The 14,392-nt window shown below is 42.5% G+C and overlaps 1 protein-coding gene across 1 annotated transcript in view; it reads left to right on the top strand.

Moving 5' to 3' along the window:
- VILL (villin like) overlaps positions 1-8,357 on the top strand; it is a 337,454-nt gene extending 329,097 nt beyond the window's left edge. Inside the window, exon 20 of the mRNA XM_078665275.1 lies at positions 5,773-8,357. Within this exon, the coding sequence (XP_078521401.1) occupies positions 5,773-5,886 (114 nt within the window). The 3' untranslated portion in view covers positions 5,887-8,357. The remainder of the gene's footprint in view (positions 1-5,772) is intronic.
- The last annotated feature ends 6,035 nt before the right edge of the window (positions 8,358-14,392 follow it).

Genomic DNA, 14,392 nt, shown 5'->3' with positions numbered 1-14,392 from the left:
CCTTCGCTCAGATGTAGGAGAACTCCTTTCAAATTGTTTATTTTCTTTTCTGCCACTCAATCCTCTCATAGACATTAAAACTCAGTACAAGGGAGAGAGACGGCATACATTTGCTCTTCCTCCTGTCTTCCCACTCTCAGAATGTGGACTGGACCAGCATGATGAATCAATCTGTGCACGCCTCATTGTTGGTTGTGTTTTTTAGTCCTAGTAAGGCCCCACTCACGACTGCCCATGTCAAGTCCATTGATCGCATGCATCTGGTCGGAGGAGATGTTGTATATTTTCATTGAACCTGGGGACCTGGGATTGAGACCAGCCCTAGGCACTTGAATAAAAATTGTGTGTTTCTTAGCAAACCACTAATGCCCAGATTTACTAAGATTTTGCATCAGGGTTGCACCACTTTTGTGCACAGCCCTAATTCAAAACCCAACTTTGGCATTTACTTAGCCACGCAAATTCGATTTGCCTGGTTTAATAAATACAAAGTAATTCAGTGGAGTGCAAAGCGTCGAGTAGGCGTTATATGGGTGGAGCTTGGACATTCCTAGTCTGCTTTCTCGTCAAATAGGTATGACCTGTCAACGGGCATGTAAGTATATAAGGGACATCTGAATATCACTGGAGAAGCCTATGGCTCTCATCCATGTGTGGAACCTGAACACCACGCTTGCCCCAGTAAACCTTCTTAGGCAATCAGTGGTATCTAGGCCTGAGCAGATGACTAGTTTAGCCACAGCCTACCTTCCTGAATAGTTTAGGGCAAGTATACCTGCAGGCCTTTTGTGACTGTGGGCAAGAGCACACCAACTATGTCCCAGAATTTGTGGTATAATGTCCAAGCTGGCATTGACCAACCTCAAGGCAAGCCATGGATGAGAACATTCTTTTGCCAAATGTTTCCATAAGTTTGGACTCTCTGTCAGGAGGAGTAGTGGGAAAGACGTTAGGGCTGACTCTGCTGGTTTATGCCTGCATTACCAAATTCTCATGAGTTGGATGCTTGGTTAAAAATCTGGGTCACCTGGAGACTGTCACTTGACCAGAAGGACAGGTCATGGCGTTGTCCACATGCCTATGAGCGTATCAGTGAGGGACTCATTGAAAGGTAGAACAGGTTTGGTCAGTGCCTAGCCCGGATGAAGGACCTCATTAATATGTTGGTTTTTACCTCCAAAGTGTGGAGGTGAAGGACTTCAGTAGCTCTCTTAATGGTTTTTGCAAACATTGTTCTTTTCTCCAATACTGGTCTAAGGGGTGGGGAAACCAACCCAGTCTCCGGTGATGTATCCAACTCATTGGCATTTTATAGGTCCATGCACCATTTATACTCACATTAGGATGGGTCAAACTCTTCCAACTCACTCCCACTGGCATGTCCATAGGCTGACTCTGGTCGGAGTCTGAACCATAAAGCTGATGTAGTGTCTGTGCCGGACTGCGTGGTAAAGTTATGGTGTCAATCTAAGAGGGATTAAGTATTGGCTATGCCACATCATGATACACGTGCACCCTCAATGGCGGTCAAGACGAATTCAGAGTCAGCACCAGGATAGATTGTGGATCCTCTTTCAGCGCTGGAGGTGCTTTTACTAGTGTGAATGTTAAAGCTACCAGCACTCATTTTTGACACCGAACCCTAAGTCTGCACCAATGCAGATTTTGACACAAGAACTCACAGTGGGTTCAAGGGGCAAGGACAACTCAGAGGACGAATCACAACCGGGGGCTCCTGCAGATCCTAGTGTCCCTAAAGCATGCAAGTGGGAGCCCAAAGCATGCTGTAGATGTGCACGAAGGCCCCTCTAAAGGCTTCAACCTGCTACAATGTCGCAGACGGTCCTGGGATCTTAGGGTGCTTTGTGGCAGAGTTGGAATCAAAGCCTCACAGGAACAGTTGCGAAATCAGGAGGCATGGTGATGCATGTGTACCTTCTTTGGAGAACAAGAGATGCTGGAAGGGGATGACCCTCTGTTGGAATTCTGTGTTACTTTTGGGACGTACCCAAAAACTTTGACTGTGAACATCTGCTTCAGAAACGACTTCACACGATGAGGACTCTGAAATTAGAAGTGTCCATCAGAATAATAAGTTACATACCTTCAGTTGTGTTCTGATAGATACACTGCCTAACTGCAGATTCTGCACCAGCCCGGCTGCATCCCCATTCTGTGTACTGGACTTTCACAAGTAATATGGCCCAAATGTAGTTTTTGCACACAACTAATACAAACTAAATCTTGTCAGTCCTGCTGCATGTTTGTGGGCGTGGACTTCACAGCTCAGGAGTGACGCCTATATGCAGCTCCATGTTTTTTATGTCTGGAGGCAGGACGAAGGCGTGTAACAGTCCGATGGTGCCACCATTTAGCATGTAGGTGCACATACATGGGCCTCATTTACTAGGCCCTTAGCGACACTTTGTGCCACCGGAGCATCACTTCCTTGACACTGCGATGGCGCAGTGTGCCCCAGCATAATTACATGGCCACGCAAAGCCACCATGCGTGGCTTTTCTTTGCCTTGTAAATATGCACCACTTTCACGCAGAACACTGCGTCAAAGAAGCGTTCCATGGGTGTTGATGTTGGTGTTGCCACGTAACACCCACGGAATCTGAAGCATTGCCAGATTTACGAGGAAGTGTAAAACTGGGAATGCGTCAGATTCTAACGTCACCACAGGGGTTGGCATTGGCGAGGCACAACGAGGAGAAATATCCTTATTCTCCTCGTTTTTCTACTATGTGTGCTGTATTACGCACACATATAGAGGAAAACACCTCTTGGGATTGCTTTGAGCGGGAAGGGATCCCTTCTTGCTCAAAAACAACCACCCCTACAATGCAGACACCCTTGCAATATGGCACAAAGGTGCCTGCGTTGGCACATGGCAGCCCATTGTGTGCCAGTGCAGGGGAAAAGGACTGGAACGTGCCGTATCTCACAGACACTGTGCATTCCTGCGATTTTCCTTAGACGGCAGGCAACGATGCAAGATTCCTGGCGGCACTGCCCAGCACCAAAACCTCCTAAATAAGGCCCCTAGTTTGGTTCGCAGGGAGATCGACGGGGTGAGGAATATGCAGTTAGACATAGTATCCATCAAAAAGAGCTTTACCAAAGGTAAGTTATATATTTGTAACTATCGTAGTGTAGAAACTTAGAAATAACTGCATCACCAAGCCAGAATGAAGATGAAAGACATTTTATTCAAGAGAAAGAAGACGTGCACATGGGCTTTGAATTCCATCAAGAGAATCAGTAAGAAGAAGTACAACAGGGGTATATATAGCTGAAAACCACAATATTTATTAATTCCATACGTCATACTTGGCACATTCTCGGCAGTTTGTGAAGACATACACTTTCGGTAGTTGGTATGGACATACATCCTAGACACAAAAATACACATCCTGTCTGATGGCAGATGAGTGTTATTTAGTCTGCCTTTCTGCTTGTGACAGAAGTGCAGATATATTGTAGTTTCTAGTTTCCAACTACTTATCCACTTAAAAGCAAGCTATTTACTGTGGAACGACCCCACTTGTGACAACTTTAGGCACATTTCCCAGAAGATTAAGGGGACCATGCCAATCCCTCTCACATGGATAGCATGATTTCAGCTAATAATATTTTTAACCTTATGTAGTGCCTTTTCTGCAATGCAGCCATGTCTAAGCACCCAAAATACCAGATGTTAACAGTGCTCCCTTCGGTGGCATCCCAAGAATTGAAGGTGAAGTTGGAGTTGCTGGAATTCAGACTTGTGACCTGAAGACCCCAACAGTTGTCACCAGCAACCATGTAACTCACTGAGCCATCTTACCAAATACCGTATTCTGTGAGTTGTGGTTCAGTTGAACCAGCGGTATCCAATTTGCACCCCTGAGGGCCAGGCCAGTGCCGGATTTTTAGTTTAAAAATTGATTACGCATTTGAAATCATGGTATGTTGTCATGAGGCCCGTTGGGACATTGTCATCTTCCCAAAGTTAGCATGAGCACGCTGCAGATTGTCTGCTGCTTTGCACACGTTACAATATGTGCTTATTTTGCAAATCCTTATTTTGATATTTTCACATGAGAACACATTGTTGTGTTCACGCTTAGCAGGTTCCTGGGATTTAGTCAGAACATTGCGAACAAGGTTGAACAACAATGCCCCTTGTTATTCTGTTCTGGTCAGGCCCTAAACACCTATACAAAACATACAGATGCAGATATTGTTTGGGAATACGTACTTTGGTCTTATTGGAATACATGGATAGGTAGCACACACTTGGAGAGGGACCTTTCCAGGGAGAAGAGCATGACAGCACCTATGATGTAAACTATCGTCTATAACACCCTAACACCCAGAGATCTTCTAATACATAATCATCCTGGGGCATATCATCAAGGTGGCTCAATAAAATTATCGCCACTTTTGCGTCTGTTTTCGGCCGTAAAGCAGCAATAATGTTATCGCCTTATCAGCAAGGTCACGCTATCGCGTGAATCCTTGCCTTAGCGCCCTTACTCATAACGCTCAGCTTTGCGTCTCTAATGAGTTGCAAAGTGGGCATACCTTGCCAAACTTACGTGGAGAATGTCGCTAAACGACATTTCTCCAATTAACAAGGAAATCGCTAACCTGCTTAGCGATGATAAAAGAAGCGCTAACCGCACTTAACACAGGTTTCTGTATGCTGCTTTTCATCTGACTTAGCCATGGTAATCCAATGGGAGGTGGATTACATGGCTTAGTCCATCCTGCCCTATCAGCAAGGTATTGCCTGTCGCAGTGCGATTATCGCCAGTTTTCCAGCAATAAGTGCACTGTTTTGTAGCTAACGCTTGGATTTCTATTGCTTTGGAGATATGCGTTGCTGATAGCATGCTACCTCCGCGATAGAATCCAGCGATAGCCGGCGATAATTATCCTAGCGCTAAGTGTGCTTCACGATAATTATCGCCGGATGTTGCTGATATGCCCCCCTGTGTCTGTGCAAGGGGAGGGAGGTTAGGCTACTCTGTCCTTCACTATGACAGTTCCTTTTATGATCTACGGATTACTTGCTATGCTGATCATATTTGTGTTATGCCTTTTTCTGCTTATTGTGGCACGTATACTGCATAATACAGCACATTAGATAAAAAAAAACATTTTAAACTTGTTTGTGTCTCTGTCAGATCTTATTGAGGAGAAGTACAATGGTGCAAGCGAAAGGGTGTGTCTTGTAACTGTGATTCCTGAGAGAGTCCGGAGGGTTGTGTTCTGGGGTGTCTAATCACTTGTTCCTCTGCAAGTGAGTAGGAGGGCAAGTGAGACACTATAGATAGTTGGTCCTGGGCTTATAGGTACTAGGATGACTGAGTCCCTATATACTAAGGTCCCATATTCCTACGCATAGTTCTGTGTTTGTGCAGAATCCCTGCAACAATGTAAATTTATTTTACTAGCATATCTGGAAATCTGGCATGTATCAAGTCGGCTTGGACTAATATTAGACACGCTTGAGTTAGACAAGTTAAACAAACATGCCAGCACATAATGTAAAAGTAAATCTTAGGACTTGAAATAGCTTCCCCGGGTGAACCACTGCCACGTAGTTGCACTTCCCAAAAAAATGTATGTACTATTCTCAAAAGCTTACTTTCTGTAGTTTCATTGTAGAACATCATAGTTCCAAACACCAAATTATTATTGAAATAATGAAGTGACTTTGTGCCCTCGCCCTTAATTTACGTTGAAATTTGACCTGATTTGTCTGCTTTGTTTCTCCAGATGTATCTCTCTGAGGCAGACTTTGCCATCATCATGGGGATGTCTAAGGCCGAGTTCTGCACCTTGCCCAAATGGAAGCAGCAAACATTGAAAAAGCAGCATGGCTTGTTTTGAGCAAAAGGAAAAAAGGCAGTACAGATGACTAGAAGAAGAAGCACGGCGTTGTTTCAAAGAGACTACCAGTACATTCCTGATAATACATGGCGGACGAACATAATTAAAGGCATTACAGGAGGCTGTTCAAAGGTGCTCCGTTGGGTTTAACAATGCAAACTAATTTCCAAACGCCCCCTCTGCTTCGGCTTGGAGCAGTCAGAGAAAGCAAACGCCATTCAGAGTTAGAAAATACAGGTGCAACATGGCAAATGTTCAAAAAGTTCTCTATAGTGCAAAACTTTAAAAAGTCATATTTTCACCAATATTGTGCCTTTGATTCTTATCAATGTCATGTTTTGGGGTGTTTGGCTCCTGGCTCCTGCAGGCCTGCTGCACTGTTCTGAGGTGCAAAGGATTTCTCAGCAAAGGGTTTTATTTGGTGGTGGCCATTGGCTTTCTAAGTCTGTTAGGACCAAGCTACCTGGCCTATCACAGTGAAGGGTTTCAGGCTTCCCCCGTTTGAGTGGCCCTCGGCCAGAGGATTATGTGCTAGAGTGTCCCGAAATGAAGTATGACGAGGCAGAAGGATAGAGGTTTCAGGAGCCGTCACTTTTGAAAGGCCGTGCCATAGTCAACTGTTTTATTTCAGGCAGTATATAGGGTTCATTTTAAACTTTGAAAGGTTGGTGTGGCCTGCAAGTCAGCTATGAGTGTGCAAAACTTACAGCGTGGGTGGAGTTTTTCATTCGAACACACATAATCAGGTGTTAGTTTTTATGCAACTTAACATCATTGAAGCTAGGAACCTGTGACCAGATTTTGAGTTATGGGTTACCTTTTATACCTAGCAATGACAGTGTGAGCTCTTGCAATCTGTATGGGATTTTCTGTGGCAAAGTTTTCATGCTGAGAGCTTTTTATTCATTCCCTACAAAACCTCAATAAGGATCACTAGGCCTTGTTTAGCTTTCATAACAGCATATGGCCTCCATACATCACAGGGTTCCAATCTGATGTATATTTCTTTCAGGGCATATGTGCTGTATTTAGCCTTTCATAACTAGTTCATCAACACACCCAACAGGTCAGGTCTCATTGATGCTTAAGATGTAGTTAATATAATTGTACTGTGGAAAATCGATGTAATAATATCTGCGGACAAACTGTCGCAAGGTAAGTTCATATAGGGAATTATATTCTTTATTCCATATCGAAGCACCTTGAAGATAAGTATCTGTCTTCAAGGTACATGTATGTGGAATTAGGTATAGAAAATCTATACATACTTACTATTCGATATATTGTTTCCCAGTATTATGTTAATGATATTAGTGTACCATGACATCCTGGGTTTGATTTTCAAGATCCACATTCTCAACAAAAGATTAAAGTAATTGTGACCATTTTTATGAAATCAGTTCGACTTCATTGTAGAATTGGGGTGCCTACTGGCACCTCAATTCACAAACAGTGAGTTGAAAATTTATGCATGTTTCGTGTTTTGCATGCTTACATTTTCTGTTGCTTTGGCCAATTTAAATGTGTACATTAGCTAGAAACAAAATGGCTGCCCTCAAAGCAGGACACAGGTATTTCAGGGAGAAAAGAATTGTACAACTTTACAAGTAGCTGCTATTTGTCCTACGCCAAGCCTTAGGGGGCACATTGTATGCACCTGACACATATGCTCGTATCCTAAGACACAGGACCTTGAGACATGATTTATAAATGTTACATTTTATACCTAGTAATGACAGTTTGACTGTAACACACCATGCCTTCTGCTGTCCAGTTTTAGCCATTTGTTAACGCTTGTATGCTAATATCTGGTTACCATTGTGAATTGGCGTTGGAAAATAGTTACATTTCTCGTTATGTTTTCATATTTAAAGGACAGTGTTTTATTTGTTAAAGTGCGCTTCTGTGGGAAATCTAGGGCCTTCTTTTGAGAACCCATTCCATGTTTAAAAACGAAATTTGCACCTCATGTTTCAGCAAAGGAGTCTCAGTTGTGATTTGTTTGGCAGAACGTTCAATAATAAAGTGTATTATTCTGCATACACCTCCTATTCCCCCCCACCCACCCGTCCGTCCCTCCGTCATTTTTTTAAACACTCCTGAACAGAGACAGTCTGTATTTTTTTTTTTTTTGCATAGTTCTAAAAGGGCCAAACTTTATTTACTTTTAACTGATTTTTACAAAATACAAGTCTCAAGAACTTTGGAAATTAGGAAGAAGCGGAGGGCATGTACGTTTTATTTTTATTTTATGTTGTTATTGTGCCATGGAGAATGTATCAACCATTTCTTGATTGACAATAAGCTTTGCGAACTTGAAAAAAATACATTTATAATCTAAATTTGACAACCTAAAGTTTGTTTTAGCCAAATACCTGTTTTCAGTAGAATTTCTTATTCTAATATCAAGACCTGAAAGATGAAATATGTATAAAGTGGTTTAGTGAATAAATATAATTTCAACATTGAAATCGTGATAGTGGTTTGAGAACAAGTAAGTTTGTCTTTATTTCTGCAGACACTGCAGACACAACCACAATTAAACAAACACATCTGAACAATGAAGTACCTACTAATGATAATGTGAAAGTTTTGGTGGTTACCTTGCTGTCCCAGAATCAGAGTGGAAAAATGAACAACCATCGGCAAAGCCAATAGGTCTGGCAAACAGCATTTGTTCATGCCATTATTTGCAAGTATTAGTTCATAAAAACCGGACCCACTGGGTTTACCAATGCTTGTTTTGTTTCGGTATAACATGCATTGAAGAAGCTCAGTGAGAGAGCAAGCTACTGGTAAGTAGATGGTATCCTAAGAAATAAGGGTTGGAAAAATTGGTGAGCGTTCTATAATTAAATTACTGGTTTATTAGGCTCTCCGTTATTGTCAAAGTTACCTGACACAATGTGTGACAGATTTAAGATTCTTTCATGCTGCAAGAGCTGAGAAATGTGCAGATCGTCAGGCTGCTGATATGGAAACTGGAACAGCCCAGAATGAATCAGCATTGATAGTGAAAAGTAAGCAGAAGCACAAAGTGGAGGCCCATAAGACAATGTCTCCAAGGAAGAAGAAATTATGTTTCCAATGTGTATTCTTGTTCCCACATGAAGGTAAATGTCCCACCATTGGACAGATATGCAAAGGCTGTGGTAAAGAAAGCAATTGCATAGTGGTCTGCAAAGTGAAAAAGAAACTAAAGGGCATATTTACAAGGGTGATTGTGCCACTGGAACTTCACTTTTTCTGACGTTGCGGTGGTACTATGCCCTGCACCATATTCACAAAGCGGCGTTAAGCCAATTCTTGTGGCTTAACACTGTTTGGTAAATATGGTACCCTTTCACGCAGGCATCTGCATTAAAGGGGCATGCAATGGGTGTTGCTGTGGGCATTCCACTGCAACACCCATTGCTTTTTGACGTTGCCCCAAATTTACAAGATCTGTAAATCGGAGGCATCTCCATAAACTAATGTCATGCAATAGCAGGTGTTACAATGGTGCAACGAGGAGAAATACTTTTATTTCTCCTCGTTTTCGCTCTTTCTATGTGTGCTGCATTCTGCAGCACACACAGAAAAAAACACCATTAATGATTGTTTTTGTGTATGAAGGTGTCCCTTGCTGCACATAAACAATCATCAAATAATGATGATTTGCTGCTTGTATGTGTGCTGCAGAATGCAGCACACATAGAAGTAAAAAATTGCTATTGTTGATTGTTTTTGTGCAGGAAGGGACACCTTCCTGCACATAAACAATCATTCCCTGCAACGCAGGCACCATTGCACTATGGCGCAAGGGTGTCTGTTTTGGCGCTAGAAAGCTAATTTTAGCGCTAGTGAAAACAAAGGGCTGCGCCATATTCTTGTATATACAGTGCATCCCTACGTTTTGGAAATGGAGAAGCGCAACACTGCGAAATTTGTCTGAGTGTCGCGCTCCACCATTTCCTTGTAAATATTCCCCTAAGTGCGTCACAACAAGAGGAGAAAATGGATACTAGAAAGTTACAGAAGCTTTCTAGCCATGCCCACAAGGCCAATTGGCAACATCAATTGAGGCAACTGGAGACTTAATGAAGTTGATCGCCATCAAATTTATCTTCCAACGGTTCTTCAATGTCATCCTCGAGCGGCAATGAAGATGAATGTGCAGTGGTGATGTCAACCACAGAAGGACGTGCACATGTAGGATTGGCTGCTTGCTAAGAAGAATACAAGTCAAAGAGAGATCAGTGGTGCATCGATCAATATCATGCCAGCAAAAAACACAACAAACTTTGGGGGATATTTACAAGATAGTGGAGGAGAGAGACATTAGCCTTCCTGGCTTAACGCCTCTCTCCGCCACTTCTAAAAGACAAGGCTGCACCATATTTACAACAATGTGGTGCAGCATTGCGTTTCCCCCTGCGATGGCGCTGCACGTAGCAGTGTAGCGCCCACACAAGCACCTGTGCACCTTAGTGCAAGGGTGTCTGCATGCAGGAAAGGATGGTCTATTTGTAGGAAGGTGTCCCTTCCTGCACACAATCCTGAAATGCCATTTTGTCACTTTCACGTGTGCAGCTTAATACAGCACGCATGAAACTGACAAAATGGCATTTTTATTTAAGCTTGTTTATGTACATGAAGAGGGACCTTCCTGAACACAAACAATCCGTGGTATTTTGCTTTTTACATGGAAAAAACGAAGAGAAATAATGCATTTCTCTTCCTTTCGGCAACTTTTTTCCCTGGTTTTAATTTTGGTGCTGCCTCCTATGTATGCCACCCTTGTACATAAAGGGCAGAGTAAAAAACAATGGGTGTTGTGGTGGAACGCCCACCGCAACACCCACTGCCCACCCGTTTCATGCTAACCAAAAGGAGGCCTTATTTACAAGGCAGTGTTAAGCCACATTAAGTGGCTTAACGCTGCCTTGTAAACGAGGCTAAGCCCCTATCCCCACCACAACACCGGTAAAAGTGACGTTGTGGTGGCGATAGGGGCTTGTACATATGCCCTGTGTCCAATCCCATGACTAACACCCTCGAAAACAAATTTGTACACTTTGACTGCTTCTATGACATTGCAAAATTAAGGGTTATTCGTAGCGACCATGAGGCAAAAGAAAACGACAGTACAAGCGCCAGTTCATGTCCTCCATGGTACTTCATTGGGTACATGTCTACTCAGTTTCAGCACTGCTGCTGACATGGGACTGATATCCATCCCCTGCAACATCAATGCACATGCTGAAATAGTAAGTCAATTCCTGTTTTTGTATCATGAACTAGGGAAACTCAAGACAATGAAGGTGCAACTTCAGATTAATTAAGACATCTGTCCTGTTGCTCATCAACACCGTCGGATTGCTTTTCATTTACAGAGGCTGTTGAGAAAGAACTAGAACAGTGGTTCCCAAACTTTTGACTCCTGAGGACCCCCATTGAGTCACCACTGGAAGCCGGGGACCCCCAAGTAATTTGTATGAGTTAAATTTCAAACATTAAAGAAGTAATTCGAAAAATAATACACACGTGTGCACACAAAACAAATACTCAAAGTACTAAGGATTTTGGGGCCAGATGTACGACCATTTCATTTAGCGCCTCGCAATTGGCGACACATTGTGAGTGGCAAATTGCGAGTCGCTAAATGAAATGTACAACAGTGTGTTTAACACTGTTTGGGATTCCCAATGGGATCGCAAATTGCGAGGTTCATTAATATTAATGAGCCTCTCGCAATTTGCGAGCCCATTGGGAATGCCAGCCCTCCCAGTGATAGTGGCCTGCTGGGCTCTGCAGGCCACCATGTCTCGGACTGCTTTTAAATAAAGCAGTTACAAAAAATGCAGCCTGTTTACCATGCATTTAAAAAAAAAAAAGAAAATGAAATGTTTTCGTTTCATTTTCTAAGGGCAGGCAGAGGTCCCTGGGACCACTGCCTGACCTAAAAAAATAAATTTGCATGCAAATGCATTACCATCTACTTGAAGTAGGTGGTAATTGTGACTGTTTTGCGACCGCAAAACATTTGTACATGGTTTTGAGACTCGCTATTTGGAAGGGAATGCCCCTCCCAAATAGCAAGTTGCAAAACCTATTTAGAGAGTCGCAAACAAATTGCGACAGGCAAAATAGGCTATGTACATGGCCCAATAGGTTTTTGCATGCGCAAACGGGTTTGCGAACCCGTTCGCGCATATAAAAACAGATCGTACATCTGGCCCTTAGTATTTTATATTGAAGTAATAGCCCCTCTGTCACGTGTATTTAATTTTATTTTAAAGCACCTCTCATACCATAGTAGGATGTCAGAGCAATTTACATCACAAACATATAGAGGCATTGAATCATACATGTAAATCAGTGTGTATATAAAATGTTTAAAGAGTGCTTGTTCTGGAAAAGCACAAACAGGATTCAGAGCATAACACAGTGGCTAGCATTGACTTTAACATTAAAAATGTATTTCCACCCAAATATATCTTTTTAGCAGCATCAGGATAATGAATAACTGGGACAAAATATAAGTTACTAACTGGTACCATGCCGTTTGCAAGCAGCTCTTTGATGACAGTTTATAGGTCCCTCTGCTAGATTACGATTGTCACTTATGAAGTGCACAGTAACAAAAGAATCTATGTGTCAAAAGCAGTAACCACGAACCTAGGCACATAAAATGCTGCTTTTTAAGATGCATGTTACACGTTCTTTGCAGTAGGCACATTAACCCTCTGTGCTACATTAGTTAAATTAAAGCTGCCACTGAACAAAACACTCCTCACTCTCCAGCAGGTACATTAATCACTGGCATTCTCTTGACACTTTTATTGTTGCTGGAAAGCTGCTAATTATACAAGAAATGTTTATGTGCTTTTAAAACTGTTGCCTACGGACCCCCTGGGAATGTGTCACGGACCCCTGGGGGTCCGCGGACCACAGTTTGGGAAACACTGAACTAGAACCATTATTAAAGCATGACATCATTGAGCGCTCTACTGGTCCGACACAATGGGTTTCACCCATAGTGGTGGTTCCAAAGAAAGACAGTGGAGGTGCAGTGCGCATTTGTGTTGCTGTGCACCAGGTCAATAAAGCAATCGAGAGAAAAAGACATCCAGGTCCACACATAGCAGACATGATTACACAGCTGAATTGCGCCAAAGTTTTCTCCTGTCTATTTGAAATAAAGATACCATCAACTCGAGCTGGAAGAGAACTGTAGGTACATTACTTTTCAACTCATATTGGTATGTTCAGATGCAAAAGACTCAGCTTGGGTGAGTTGTCAGCTGAAGAAATCTTTCAGGGTGTAATTTGCCGAGTAATTTAACCTGTCATGATATATTAGTGTTTGGGGCCAATCGAAAGAAGGATGATAAAGCTCTTACACACATGTATGTCATCTTTTCACTGATGCAGGTCTCACTTTAAATGTAGAAAAGTGAGAATTTCACAAAACCAAACTCAAATTCTTTTGCCATATTTTCTTTGAAGAAGGAATGACTCCTGACTGAAAAAGTACAAGCACTGTCATCCACTTGTCCCCCACACGATATAACCATGCTGCGATCCTTCTTAGGCATGGCCAGGTATTGTTCCAGATACATTTGTGACTTTGCCATGGCGAGTGCCCCATTAGGAGATTTGACGAAGAATATTATTCCCTTCCAGTGGTCATCCGACCTCTTACAGATGAGGTTGAATATAAAAAAAATGTGCAGGAAGAACTTTCCGTCACTCAAGAAGGTATTGTACTCAGAGGTTTGAGAATTGCCATAACTGAGAGATTGAGGCATCAAGTAATTGAACTGGCACACAAATTGTAGCCATTGTAGCCACCAAGGGAACCCTCAGAGGCTGAGTTTGGTTTCTCCGCCTTGATGAACGAGTCGAGAAGGAACTGAAAACGTCGCCTGTGTAACTGCTTATCTTCTAAGACAACACAGCATTTGCTAAATATGTCTGACCTTCCTAAACAAGCGTGGGATAAAATTGGGGTTGATTTCTTTGGACCTCTAAACAACGGACATCATGGAAGATATTTTCTCAGTGTGGGGTGTTCCTTATATTCTTAAATTTGACAATGGTCCACCCTTCAATAGCAGAGAGTTTAAGAACTTTCTTAGTCGTTTCAATGTCAAGCATCAAAAAAGAACACCTGTCTGGCCACAAACAAATGTCGTTGTTGAATGATTTATGGGCACCCTTAAAGAAGTGGTTCAGCATGCTGCACCAGAAGGAATCGTTCTAAAGTCAGCTTTATATTCAGGCCTTCGTGTCTATCAGTCAACTTCCCATTCTACAACAGGTGGAAGCCCTGCCACCTTGCTGTTTGGGAGAGCCGTTGGGACAAAGCTACCACAATGGACCACAAGTCAAGTAATAGACACTGATGAGATTTGTGTCATAGACTCTTCTTGCGGAAGCAAATTGAAGACTTATGCAGATAAGCGCAGATGTGCTTGGGACACAGTTTTCAAAAAGGGAGACCAGGTCCTAGTCAAACAGA

The sequence above is a fragment of the Lissotriton helveticus genome, chromosome 10 (genome assembly GCF_964261635.1).
Source record: "Lissotriton helveticus chromosome 10, aLisHel1.1, whole genome shotgun sequence".
NCBI lineage: Eukaryota > Metazoa > Chordata > Amphibia > Caudata > Salamandridae > Lissotriton > Lissotriton helveticus.
Note: the sequence above shows the minus strand (reverse complement) of the source record. Positions and strands in the feature narration are given on the sequence as shown.